This window comes from Chelonoidis abingdonii, chromosome 6 (assembly GCF_003597395.2).
Source record: "Chelonoidis abingdonii isolate Lonesome George chromosome 6, CheloAbing_2.0, whole genome shotgun sequence".
Classification (NCBI taxonomy): Eukaryota; Metazoa; Chordata; order Testudines; family Testudinidae; genus Chelonoidis; species Chelonoidis abingdonii.
Window position 1 is genome coordinate 26,068,538 of NC_133774.1, and position 12,731 is coordinate 26,081,268.

General features: G+C 49.3%; 1 protein-coding gene across 1 annotated transcript in view; it reads left to right on the top strand.

Annotated features, from left to right (window-relative positions):
• Window positions 1-4,962: 4,962 nt before the first annotated feature.
• LOC116824570 (sperm flagellar protein 2-like) overlaps window positions 4,963-12,731 on the top strand; it is a 45,263-nt gene continuing 37,494 nt past the window's right edge. The window contains exons 1-2 of the mRNA XM_032779922.2: window positions 4,963-5,146; window positions 6,628-6,730. Coding sequence (XP_032635813.1) covers window positions 5,089-5,146; window positions 6,628-6,730 — 161 coding nt within the window. The 5' untranslated portion in view covers window positions 4,963-5,088. The remainder of the gene's footprint in view (window positions 5,147-6,627; window positions 6,731-12,731) is intronic.

The following is a 12,731-nucleotide window of genomic DNA, read 5'->3' on the forward strand; positions in this document are numbered from 1 at the left end:
TGCCCATCTTGAATGTAATCAGATAATGATCACTGGTCCCTAGGCAACCACAAACTCAAAGTTTGTCTACCAGTACTCCGGTCTGCTCTACAGGGATGTGAATGATATTGAGCACGTCCATGTCACATACTAATTGGCCCATGTAATCTCTGCTGGTGCACAATAAAAATTCCCTAGTACAGATTAACGTAGGGACTAGGGAACTTTTAGTGCATGTCAGCACAGACCACACAGGCCAGTTAGTGTGCAATCCATTAGTGCACACTAAGATTTACACCTCTCTGGTGCAGACTAGTGTACGGTGTAAAGAAGCCCTTACAATCCCATGATGAATTCCTCTTTATACATCATAATGAGGTCCAAAATAGAGCTCCCTTGTATTAGGTGCAATATCTGTCTTAGAAAAGCATCATATGTAATTTTTAGAACTCTAATGATGTCATATTGTTGGCTGCTTGACATCTCCTGCAAAGATCTCTCAAACTGAAATCTCCCATAATACTACAATTTTTCTTTCCACACATTACAGACAGTGCTTAACTCATCCTGTTCTTTGGTTTAATTTGATGGTCTGGAACAGAACCCCACCAGCACCCATTCCTGGGCTTTCCCAATTAGCACATTGATCCATATGCACTCAAGATCCTGTGGTTTTGAGTTATTAATAACTATATAACAGGTAATAGTGTCTTTAATGTAGAATATGACACGCTTACCCACTGCATAGATACATCTTTTACTCACTCTACCCTCCCTAAATAGGTTATAACTAGCAATTTTAAAATTCTAGTCATGTGAATATTCCCACCAGGTTTTCAGTAATGCCTGTTATAAAATTTCTCCTGATCAATAAGAATCGCCAACTCTTTCTTATTACCTAGCACTGGTATATAAGCATTTGAAACATTTCTTCTCTTTACATTCTTGGTCACATCACATCAATTTGTTTGTGACACAATGAGTTTGAGTTTGTACTGCATTTGGCTTCTAAGCACCCTCCCTTTGCGCTGTTAGTTTAACCCCATCCTGCTTGCTCCAGCTGGTTTCTGCTGGAGATTAGTTCCCACCACCACTTGTGAGATGGAGGCTACCTTGTTTATATAGCATCCTCCCCCACTGGAATGTGATCCAAAGTCCCACAAAACCAAAACCTTCAGCTTCACATCAGTCAAACGTTTACGTCCAGTATTTTCTGTCTTCTCCTTTATCTCTCTCGTGGGACTGGAAGGACCTACAACAATATTACTAGGACTTTCCTCTTCTTCAGCTCGCTTCCTAAAGTCTTCCACAGTCTGTAAAGTTCCACATGATGCCAAGTCATTGGTTCCAATGTGTACCAACACCAGTGGACACTTGTAACTGCATAGTTGGATTGGATTCTGAAGTTGGCATCTCATATTTTCACTTCACAGAAACAGCACACCTTCCTATGGTCCTTATGTCCATTACAGAATTCTCTGTCCATTCTTCTTTATATGGAGTTAGCAATGATGACTGGTAGCCTTCTCAGGATGGTTGAAGAGCCTTTCTTGGTAGTTGCATGTTCTTGCAGTTCAGCAAGCATCAGAAATGTTACCCATAGGTTTCTGTTTCTTTCCTCCAGAGATAAGTTCTTCGGTAGTTAACTTAATCATGTTAAGACCTCTAACCAGGCTGAATGACTGCTGGTTCTCCTTTCCCTCTTGGTCATAAATTGCAAGTCCACTTCTTTGATTTTTATTCTTTCCAGTTCCCCATGAAGCCCTTTTGATGTCTGTGGCAATGATTTCCAAATTTGGTTGACCAATAAATCTTCATTTTCTCAAATACTATACAGTATTAAAGATTGTGCTTCCAGACCAATATGTTTGCCAGCTTGCACTTAATGCACCAGCAATCTTTTCTGTCTTCCAGCAGAAAGAGAAACACAGCACTTCCAAGGCACCTAAAAGCAATTGTTTCCTCATCATCCATATCCACTACTTGATGAGAAGCCATACCTAAAACAGATGGAACCATGCTCCTTTTTAAACTCCCTCTGAAACTGCAATCAGCCACTCCTGTTTGCCTGTTAACTGTCATACACTAAACCTGTGCTAGTCTTTACCCCTAGTTATCATGGAGGGATTAACTTTCAGAGACTTCAGATACTGAGTCTGTTCAAAGATTCTAGCATGCCAGGTTCCCTGAGCCACAAACAGACTCAATGGGCCTGTTCAGTCTAGCCACACAACTCTCCCAGAGAGCCAACAAAAAAATAAACAGACCAAACACTCACTCACAAAATCCGTCTGCCTCCAATCACAAGGATCTGCAGCTATGCCGTCTAAAATTCCCATTTGCTGCTCTGGAGTTTGCCCCATGGCTGAACGTCACCCCCTCATTAACAGGGAGGGATTAACTACTCAGACTTCAGGGAACCCATCAGAGTGACTGAGTGAATTTCCAAATCTATGTGCTTGCTAGGACAGCCACCCCCACACAGCACTTTGAGATAGGCAAAAAAGCTTTAAGTAAACACAAAGCATCATTAACAAAAAAATAACACTCAAGAGTCCTGTTTCAACCTGCTCTAAAGCCTAGTCTAACCATTGCTCTCTAAACAACGCCTTATTAGAGGCAGGAAAATAACCCTGGAATCCTAAATCTCAACATTCTACTGCTGTCTAACAAGTAGTTCTGTAACTCACTGGCAGAGCATGTCAGGTCACCCCTCTGATGACTGGTCCATATATATGATAAACTACTATTGATATATACTATATATACCTGCCCCTGGAAATTTCCACTACATTCATCTGACGAAGTGGGTATTCACCCACGAAAGCTCATGATCCAAAACGTCTGTTAGTCTATAAGGTGCCACAGGATTCTCTGCTGCTTTTACTATTGCTTAGGGAGGCCATTCATCCAGGAATAAACCGGAAAGTCCTCTTTTTGAGATGTTTTTCCCCAGTCTGATCCTGGAACAAAACTGAATGTGGTTTTGTCCAGTATTGGTCAGGGGATGAAATTTTTAAAAGCATGCCACTCCACCTCCTCCAGCATGACCTCCCATGCACCATGTGCACGAGGTCACGCAAGGGGGAGGTGGGCCCATGACGTTCCAGAAAGTACTGGAATGTCCAGTATTCCAAAAATGTGTGAGTGGCCATCTTAACACTGCTACCAATTAACAGTTATTTCTTAAGCTCAAGTACTAAGGCAGGGTGGGCAAACTTTTTGGCTCAAAGGCCACATCTGGGTATGGAAAATGTATGGCAGGCCATGAATGCTCACGAAATTGGGGGCTGCGGTGCAGGCTCTGGGGTGGGGCCAGAAAAGAGGAGTTCAGGAGGGGGTTCCAGGCTGGGGCAGAGGGTTGGGGTGCAGGCTCTGGGGTGGGGCTGGGGATGAGGGGTTAGCAGTGCAGGAGGGTGTTCCGGGCTGAGACCAAGGGGTTCAGAAGGTGGGAGAGGGATCAGGGCTGGGCTAGGGGCATGGGTCGAGGTGCAGGTTCTGGGTGGCGCTTACCTCAAGCAGCTCCCAGAAGCAGTGACATGTCTCCCCTCTGGCTCCTATGTAGAGGCACAGCCAGGCAGCTCTTCACGCTGCCCTGTCCGCAGGCACTTGGGGCAGGAGCAGTGTGCAAAGCCCCCAGTTGCCCCTACACATAGGAGCCAGAGGGGGGACATGCTGCTACTTCCAAGAGCCATAGAGTGGGGCAAGCCCCTGACCCCACTCCCTGGCTGAGGTGCCGGAGCAGGGCAAGCCCTGGACCCCGCTCCCCAGCGAGAGCTCGAGGGCCAGAGGGCCCCAACCCCCAAGTTCATACACACAAACCCTAAGTATTAATAAGCACATGTCATATATAACTTCTTCTGAGGATGGAAGGCTAGGAAAGTTAACCAACAAGATATAAGAATGTGTAAGATAGCCAGATCTGTCCTACTCTTTCTCTCCAGTCCTCCTGCAGTGGTTGCTTTTCCATTTACAGTCCTAAGCCACTGCACCCCTTCTCTTCCCCACCACCTTCATAAATGTTACATGATTTTATAGTCACTTGTGCTTACTCACCAGTGTTGAATTTATACTCTATAAATATCAACTCTAGATTGGGTCCACAGACCATAAAAATCGACACATTCTAGATGAAAACACAATCTTTCAGTAGTTTTCCACCTTTGGAATCACTACATGGCACAAACTCATAGTGGTGTTATTTATACTTGATCAGTAACTTGACTGGGGCCTTTGAGAGCTATTGCAATGTAAATCATGTCCTTTCTGACCCAGAGCCACTGTGCTTGGCTCTGTACACAGCACAATAAAATTCAGCCCCTGCCCTCAGGAACAACTTAATCTCTCTAGCCTGGATGCTGCAACCATGCAGAATTGGGGCCCACGGTTATAGCTGTCAAATATCCCCAAAGACGTTGCTCCCACTCCTGTGCAGCACCCTCTACTCCCCCCACCGCCTTGTCTCCCTCCAGGGGAGACCCTGAGCCGCCAGTAGGGCCTGTCCCCCTTATTCTCCCACAAAAGCTGCATCCTCCCCTTGTTCAAATTCTCTCACAGGAGCCTGAACGCCTCTGCCCCCCCCAACTGGGCTTTGCACCCGCCTCCCACACTAAACCCCCCAGCACTGGGGCATCCCTCCCATTCCCCTCTCAATACAGCTAGGGGCAGCCCTTCCCTTCCCCCACAAGCGCCTTGGTCGCGCGGGCCTACGTTCCAGCTCCCCTCACCCCACCCCACGCCACGCCCCCGACCTTTCTCCGTGCGGACTCTCCTCCCCCGGCTTGCCCCGCCCCAAGTTGTCTCCCGTTCACTGAGCGACACAATTACACTACCCACCAGAGAACAATGCTTATTGCACTACGCATGCGCCAGCGCCAAACGCCCCCAACACAACACAATTCACGCTCACCCCCGCTCTGGACGCATGCGCTCAGTAGGAGGCATTCTCCCCGCCCCCCTGTAGCATGCGCAGTTCACAAGGCACACCTGGTCTCGCTACGTATGCCCGAGCTCCCCGCCACAGCGCATGCGTTAGATGCTGTCTCCATGGCACCATGGTAACGGGACGCGAAGCCGGGCCCGTGTGAGTGGGGTTCGCCTACGGCCGCCATGTCCGACATTCTGTGCGAGTGGCTGAACCGGGAGGTGAAGCTCTCCCGGACCGTGGGTGAGTCAAGGGCTCCGACCCCTGGGTCCTGGGCAGCGTGGTAAGGATACGCGGGGCTGGTGCCGCATAGGGGACGGTGCCGCAGCTGGGGAGGCGGGGCCCGGGGGTGCCCACAGACCACCGTGTGTCTAGGCACCTCTAAGGGCTCCCCCAGGTGTGCCTGTTCGCAGGGGCCGATGGATAGGTGCCCCCGGGCAATTCTTCGTTAGGGCATTACGTACGGTGCAAGGGCTTCCGAGTTGCTGCCCGAAGGGGAGTCCCAGAGGACGGCCTCAGTATCACTGTACAGCTAGAGAGATGGGGTCCCTGCTCGACTTTCGATGTGCCATGGCTGGGAGTCACTTTTGGGAGACTTTGACGTCCGAGAGACGGGTGAGGTTGTGTGGGCGTCTGCAGGCAAGTTTGGGTCGTAGGGTCTGGGTAAGGTGGGAGTAGCAGGAGGGTTCTGCTGCTGGGATGGCAGTCGGGTTGTTGGTATTATTCGTATACTCGCTATACCTGGAGTAGGCTTTGTGCACTCTCTGTAATAACTACGTGCAGCTGAAAATACTGGCGCCCTAATTCTCTTCCATACACGTCTGAATTTTGATTTACCTATAGGCATTCATATACCTTCCTGCAGATGCCACATGCCATATATGAGAGTTACTGACCTTGAGGTAATGCCAGAGGCAGTAGTAAGTAGTACATGATAGCTCTGGCTGTTATATAAGTGAATTCACCCTCTTTCCTCAGACCCAAATAAAGGGCTAAAACCAGCTGTGGATTTTACTTTTTCCACACAAATAATTACAATATAATCTCTTTAAAATCTCAAAAATAACTTGTGAAAAAAAATGGTGATGATTCTCCCCAAGATCCCTGTGGACTCAGCGCCACGAAAAGTTTCTATTCTATCACTTTATAAGGACTTGAGGATAGAAAGTACCTGAATTTATATTTATACAGCAATTCCTGCTGTTTGAATTATTGACTTTAGAGGAGCATCTATTCTATAATGAGAGAGACATCTCTTACTCAAAATCAGGCATATTAAAACATATTTACTGGCTGGTTTTGTTTGTGTATGTGTTTTAGGAGCAGAAGAATTAGTAACTGTAACCTGTCAAATACTGGTTTTGCAAAATTTTAATTGAGTCAAATGTAAATAGTTATAATAGTGTAATTTACCTTTTGATATTGAAATTTAGATTTTAGATGAAGTAGATTATGGAATTTGGCTCTTAGTAGAGTTATACAACATAAGTACTGGCTACTTGAAGACCATTTCTAATCCTTAAGTTATTTTAATACAGTCATTTAATTAACAAAACTTTAAAGTTAACTTACAGTGTAAAGATTTTAAGAGCAATAATGAGTTGAACTAAAAATTAAGTACGTCTCTGATGTTATACACACTCTAATGTTATACACACAATAATTATCTCTATTATTCATGTTGTACTTTGTATTTTGTTGCTGTTGCTTATTTTTTAACCCAGATCCAAAATCATTCCCAAAAGAATTTTCTACTGGCTACCTGATTGGAGAAATTCTGCACAAATATGAACTTCAGGATGACTTTAACCAATTTTCACAAAGCAGGTTTGTAACTTAAGGCACAGCTAGAGCATGTATTATATCTCCTATGTAACTTATACAAGATGTTTGTTTATCATTGAAGATTTTTCAGTGATACCTAGCAGGATTTGATGAAGTTACATACCAGTCATTAGTTAGTGACATATTATATGCACTAGCTGCATTAATTAGCTGCATACTTCCAAAGGATCTGAACGTTAATTAAATATTTACAGGAAAGATATACGAGGATGATAAAGGATTGCAGCACAATTAATGGTAATCAACATGGTCCTATGGAAATTGGTATTCGATTTAGCAGCGCATGAACTTTTGATTAAAAAATTAGCACTGCACAAAATTGATGTAACATTAAATAGATTAAAAACTGGCTAACAGATCTCAAAAATAGGAAAATAATCATTCTGTGGAGTGTTTCTAGTGGAGTCCTACAAAGAGCTGTTCTTGTCCCAATGCTGTTCAATATCTATAAAGTCAGTGTTGATAAAGTTTCCAGATGACACAAAATTGGTGGAGTGGTAATTAACCCATCATCAGTTATACAGAGAGATCTGGATCACTTGTTCTTCTTCGAGTGATTGCTCATATCCATTCCAGTTAGGTGTGCGCGCGCTGCGTGCACATTTGTTGGAAGATTTTTACCCTAGTAACACTCGGTGAGTTGGCTGGGCACCCCCTGAAGTGGCGCTGCCATGGTGTTGGATATATACCCCTGCAGACCCAACCGCTCCTCAGTTCCTTCTTACCGCCCGTGTCAGTCGTTGGAACAGTGGAGCGTGGCTTAGCTGATCTCCACCTCCCTAGCTACTTGTAGTTTTCTTGTTGTTATTGTGTATATAGTTCAAATTTTTATACTTACAGTTAGTTTATTATTTTCTTTAACATAGTGTATATAGTTAAGAGGGGTTCGAAGATTAGCCCCTTCCCCTCACCCGGTGTCGGGGCCCATGCCCAGTTCACCGGGTTTCAAACCGTGCTCGGCCTGTCACAAGACGATGCCTACAGGAGATCCTCACGACTCCTGCCTTAAGTGCCTCGGGGAATCTCACCTCGCAGAAAAGTGCTGCATTTGCAAGGCTTTCAAGCCGCGGACCAAAAAGGAGCGAGATTTTCGTCTCAGACAGATCCTGATGGAGGCAGCTCTTACTTCTCCACCATCGGCACTGAGTGCCGGACAGTCTGCACCGGGGAGAAGTGCATCTTCAGCACCGGAGCACACCGGTACCACTAAGGCCCCTCGGCACCAACCGTCGCCGGCCGAGATGTCTGCTCGGCACTACTCCCTCTCCCCGTGGACAAAAGAACATAAGACTCCTGCGGCTTCTGTTTCCATGCTGCAGTCGGAGCACCTGCCTAAGTCGGACCTCCCAGCACCGACAACTGCCATGGCACCGACAACTTCAGCACTGTCGATTCCGGTCCCGCAAGAGCCGTCGAATCTGGTGCCTGACAGCTCCCTTGCACGCGCTGTGGTTGAGCTTACTATTCCCTCCACGCCGGAGACTTTCACTACGGCAAGGGAACTGATTGCACTGACGGAGTCTGCGCTTCCTCAACCCCCGGCACCGCTGGTGCGGGTTATATAGTCCATAGGCAAGCCTGCCCTACTGAGACCATCCTCCGTCGGCACCGGTGAGAGGGACCGATCACGATCGCGGTCCTGCTGGCGTTGTCGGTCCCATCGCTGATCTCGGTCCCGACACCGCTTGCAGTCCTGGTACCATTCTCCATCTCGGTACCGGTCGCACTTGCAGCACTGTTCAAGACCCCATTCGCCGGCCCAGTACTCTCGGTACCGATCAAGCTCCCGGCACCGCTCACGGCACCGCACCTCTTGCAGCCGCTCCCGGCGTCAAGCTTCAAGGTCCCGGTCAACCTCCTGGCACCGTTCCGGTCGCAGATCCCGGTCTCATTCCCGGTACCTGTATAGTGCCCGGTACCGCTCTCTGCTGCAGCGTACAGACAGACTACCCAGGGATGGAGACCATTCTTAGGGGTTTTCAGCTCCTCCTTGGCCGTCTCGCCATGCATCTGTGTCATCCCATGCGGACAGTGCTTCCTAGCACAGGACCGTGACTTAGATGTCCCCAGCTGTGTCTTTCAGGAGACCCAGGCGCAAGACCAAGGACCTCATGAGTGGTCCTTCTGGATGCCTTGGACATATCACCAAGCCCAAGGTGGACCTCCAGTGCCATCACGCTCTGTACCGTCGAAGCACCGGGTGCCTGAGGCTACTGTTAGCCACACCCCTCCTGCAGCTATGGAGGACGCTCTCATTCGGGCACCAGACCCTCAGGTCCCACCGGAGCCGGACGTCGCCCAAGTCCATGAGACAACGGAGGACCCGATTGTTCCTGGCCTTTCCTCTTCCTCTTCTCCAGATGAAGTGGTGGCGGGGACATCCTCCTTGGGCCCTCCTCCAATTGACCTAAGGTCACATCAAGACCTCCTGAGATGGGTGGCTCTGAATATGAACCTCTAGGTGGAGGAGGTTCTGGAGATAGAGGACCCAGTGGTAGATATTTTGTCGGCTGACACTCCCACAAGGGTGGCCTTACCATTTATTTGGACGATCCAAGCGAAGGCTGATACTATCTGGCAGTCTCCAGCATCTATTCCACCCACGGCTCGGAGAGTTGAAAGGAAGTACATGGTGCTCTCTAAGGGATACGAGTACCTGTACGTAAACCCTCCTCCCTGCTCCCTCGTCGTCCAATCAGTTAACGAAAGGGAGCGCCATGGCCAGCAAGCCCCTGCCCCAAAAGCAAAGGAGGCTAGGCGTATGGATTTATTGGGGCGTAAAATCTACTCTGCCGGGGGCCTCCAACTCAGGGTGCAAACCAACAAGCCCTGCTTAGCCGCTATAACTATGAGACCTGGGCTGCAGTTGAGAAATTGACAGAGTTAATCCCCCAAGACTCACGTCAAGAGTTTGCGGCCCTTTTGGAGGAGGGAAAGAAGGTGGCGAGAACTTCTCTCCAGGCCTCCTTAGATGCAGCCGACTCAGCGGCCAGAACTCTAGCTGCAGGAATTACCATGAGGCAAATAATATGGCTTCAGGTGTCAGGCCTTCCACCTGAATTGCAGCATACGATACAGAACTTGCCCTTCGAAGATCAAGGCCTATTTTCGGAAAAGACTGACCCCAGTCTGCAGAGTCTGAAGGACAATAGGGTGATCATGCGCTTGCTTGGGATGCACACACCGCAGACTCAGCGCAGACCTTTCTGGCCCCAGCCTCAGTGCCCTTACCCCCCGCCTAGACAGCGGCAGGACTTCGGCAGGAGGCGTGGCCGAGGCAATTGTAGACGGCAGTCCGGACTGCAAGGGGGTCAGAATCATGGCCCCGCCAAACCACCCACGAGACCTAAACCAAACCTTTGAAGGTGCGCCCGAGGACGACGTACCAGTTGTTCAACAGGATCCTTTCCCTCCCTTTTGCAACCGCCTTTCCTCTTTCCTCCCAGCCTGGACCCAACTAACCTCAGATCGTTGGGTCTTACGCATGGTAGAATTTGGATACCGCCTTCAGTGTATTTTGCCCCACCCCCACCCCCTATCCTCGTCCCTCCTCAGGGACCCCTCTTACAAGTAAATCCTCTTGCAGGAGGTATGGTCCCTCCTTGCCATGGGAGCTATAGAGGAGGTACCGGAGGACTTGAGGGGCAAGGGGTTCTACTCCTGCTATTTCCTAATCCCCAAGGCGAAGGGAAGTCTCAGACCAATTCTAGACCTGTGGAGACTCAACAAGTTTTTGATAAAGTTGAAGTTCTGCACGGTATCCCTGGGGACCATCATCCCATCCTGGAGAGTGGTATGCCGCCTTCGATATGAAGGATGCTTATTTTCACATTGCCATTTATCCTCCACACAGATGGTACCTCAAGTTTGTGGTCAACCGTCAATATTTCCAATTTACGGTCCTTCCGTTTGGCCTCTCCACAGCCCCAAGAGTGTTCACAAAGTGTATGGCCATAGTTGCCGCCTCCCTCCGTCGTCGACGCATACACGTCTTCCCGTATCTCAACGATTGGCTCATTCGCGGGACCTCCGAGACCCAAGTAACGCGGCACGTGGGCATCGTCAAGGACCTATTCATCCAACTAGGCCTGATGATCAACCTAGAGAAATCTACTCTGGTTCCCACACAAAGAATAGAGTTCATTGGGGCCATTCTGGACTCCATCTCGCCAGGGCCTGCTTACCACAGCCGCGGTTTCACGCAATGATATCGATTATACAAGGCCTACAAAAATTCCCAACCACTTCGGCTCAAACTTGTCTCGGCCTCCTGGGTCACATGGCTGCCTGCACATTTCGTGACCAAGCATGCCAGGCTACGCCTACGTCCCCTTCAAACTTGGCTCTCCTCAGTATACCACCGGGAGAGACAACATAGACAGGATCCTCACGGTTCCCCAAGACTCCTAGGCTCCCTCGACTGGTGGTTGACGCCCTCCCTGGTGTGTGCAGGATGCCGTTCCATCCACCCCAGCCTTCTATGACCCTGACCATGGATGCGTCATCTCTCGGCTGGGGTGCTCACCTCGGACATCTTCGAACTGTCAAGGCCTTTGGTCATCTCAGGAGCTGGCCTTGCACATCAATGTCCGAGAGTTGAGAGCAGTCTGCCTTGCGTGCCAGGCGTTTCAACAGCACTGCAAGGCCGTTGTGTCTCAGTGTTCACAGACAACACAACGGCCATGTATTACATAAAACAAAGGGGACACGGTCCTCCCCCCTTTGTCAGGAAGCCATTCAACTCTGGGACTTTTGTATAGCCCATTTCGATAGACCTGGTAGCATCCTTTCTCCCAGGGGTTCGGAACACTCTGGCGGATTGACTCAGCAGATCCTTCCGCTCTCACGAGTGGTCGATCCGTCCGGACATTATTCATTCTGTTTTCCGGAAGTGGGGATTTCCCCGCATAGACCTCTTCGCTTCCCGCGAGAACAGGAAATGCCAGATGTTCTGCTCCTTCCAAGGTCTCTCCCGGGCTCGATCTCGGACGCTTTCCTGATACCATGGATGAGCCAACTGCTTTACGCCTTTCCACGTTCCCGCTGGTTCACAGGGTCCTGCTAAAGCTCCACAGGGATGGAGCTCGCTTGATCTGATCGCCCCAGTGTGGCCCAGGCAGCACTGGTACACCATGTTGCTCGACCTGTCGATAGCCAGCCCAATTACCCTGCTCTCTTCTCCCAGACCTCATAACTCAGGACCATGGCAGACTTCACCACCCAGACCTGCAGTCCTTCACCCTCACATGGCTCCTGCGTGGTTGAGCCAGTCAGAGTTACGCTGCTCTGCCTCAGTACAACAAATACTCCTGAGTAGCAGGAAACCTTCCACTCAGTCTACGTATCTGGCCAAGTGGAAGCGTTTCTCCTGCTGGTGCGAAACGCAAATGTTACTCCCACCGAGGTCTCGATCCCCCCACCATCCTGGACTACCTCTGGTCTCTCAAACAGCAGGGCCTAGCGGTATCATCATTGAGGGTGCACTTGGTGGCCATTTCTACCTCCACCCAGGGAGAGTGGCCGCTCCGTGTTTTCACACCCTATGGTTTCCAGGTTCCTCAAGGGCTTGGAGCGCCTATACCCCAAGTATGCCGCCCTGCCCCTACCTGGGACCTCAACCTGGTCTTAACCAGACTTATGTCTCCACCATTCAAGCCGTTAGCAACTTGCTCGCTGCTATACCTGTCCTGGAAGACAGTTTTCCTCATAGCCATTACATCGGCCAGACGAGTCTCGAGCTTCGGGCGCTCACGGTGGACCCACCCGTATACTGCAGTTGCGTTTCACAAGGACAAGGTGCAGTTGCGACCACACCCAGCGTTCCTTCCTAAAGTGGTATTGGCCTTCCATATCAATCAGGACATCTTCCTTCCGGTCTTCTTCCGAAGCCGCACTCATCACGATGGGAGCAACAATTGCACTCCTAGATGTCCATAGGGCGCTCGCATTTTTATATCGAACGATGAAGCCCTTTCGTAAATCG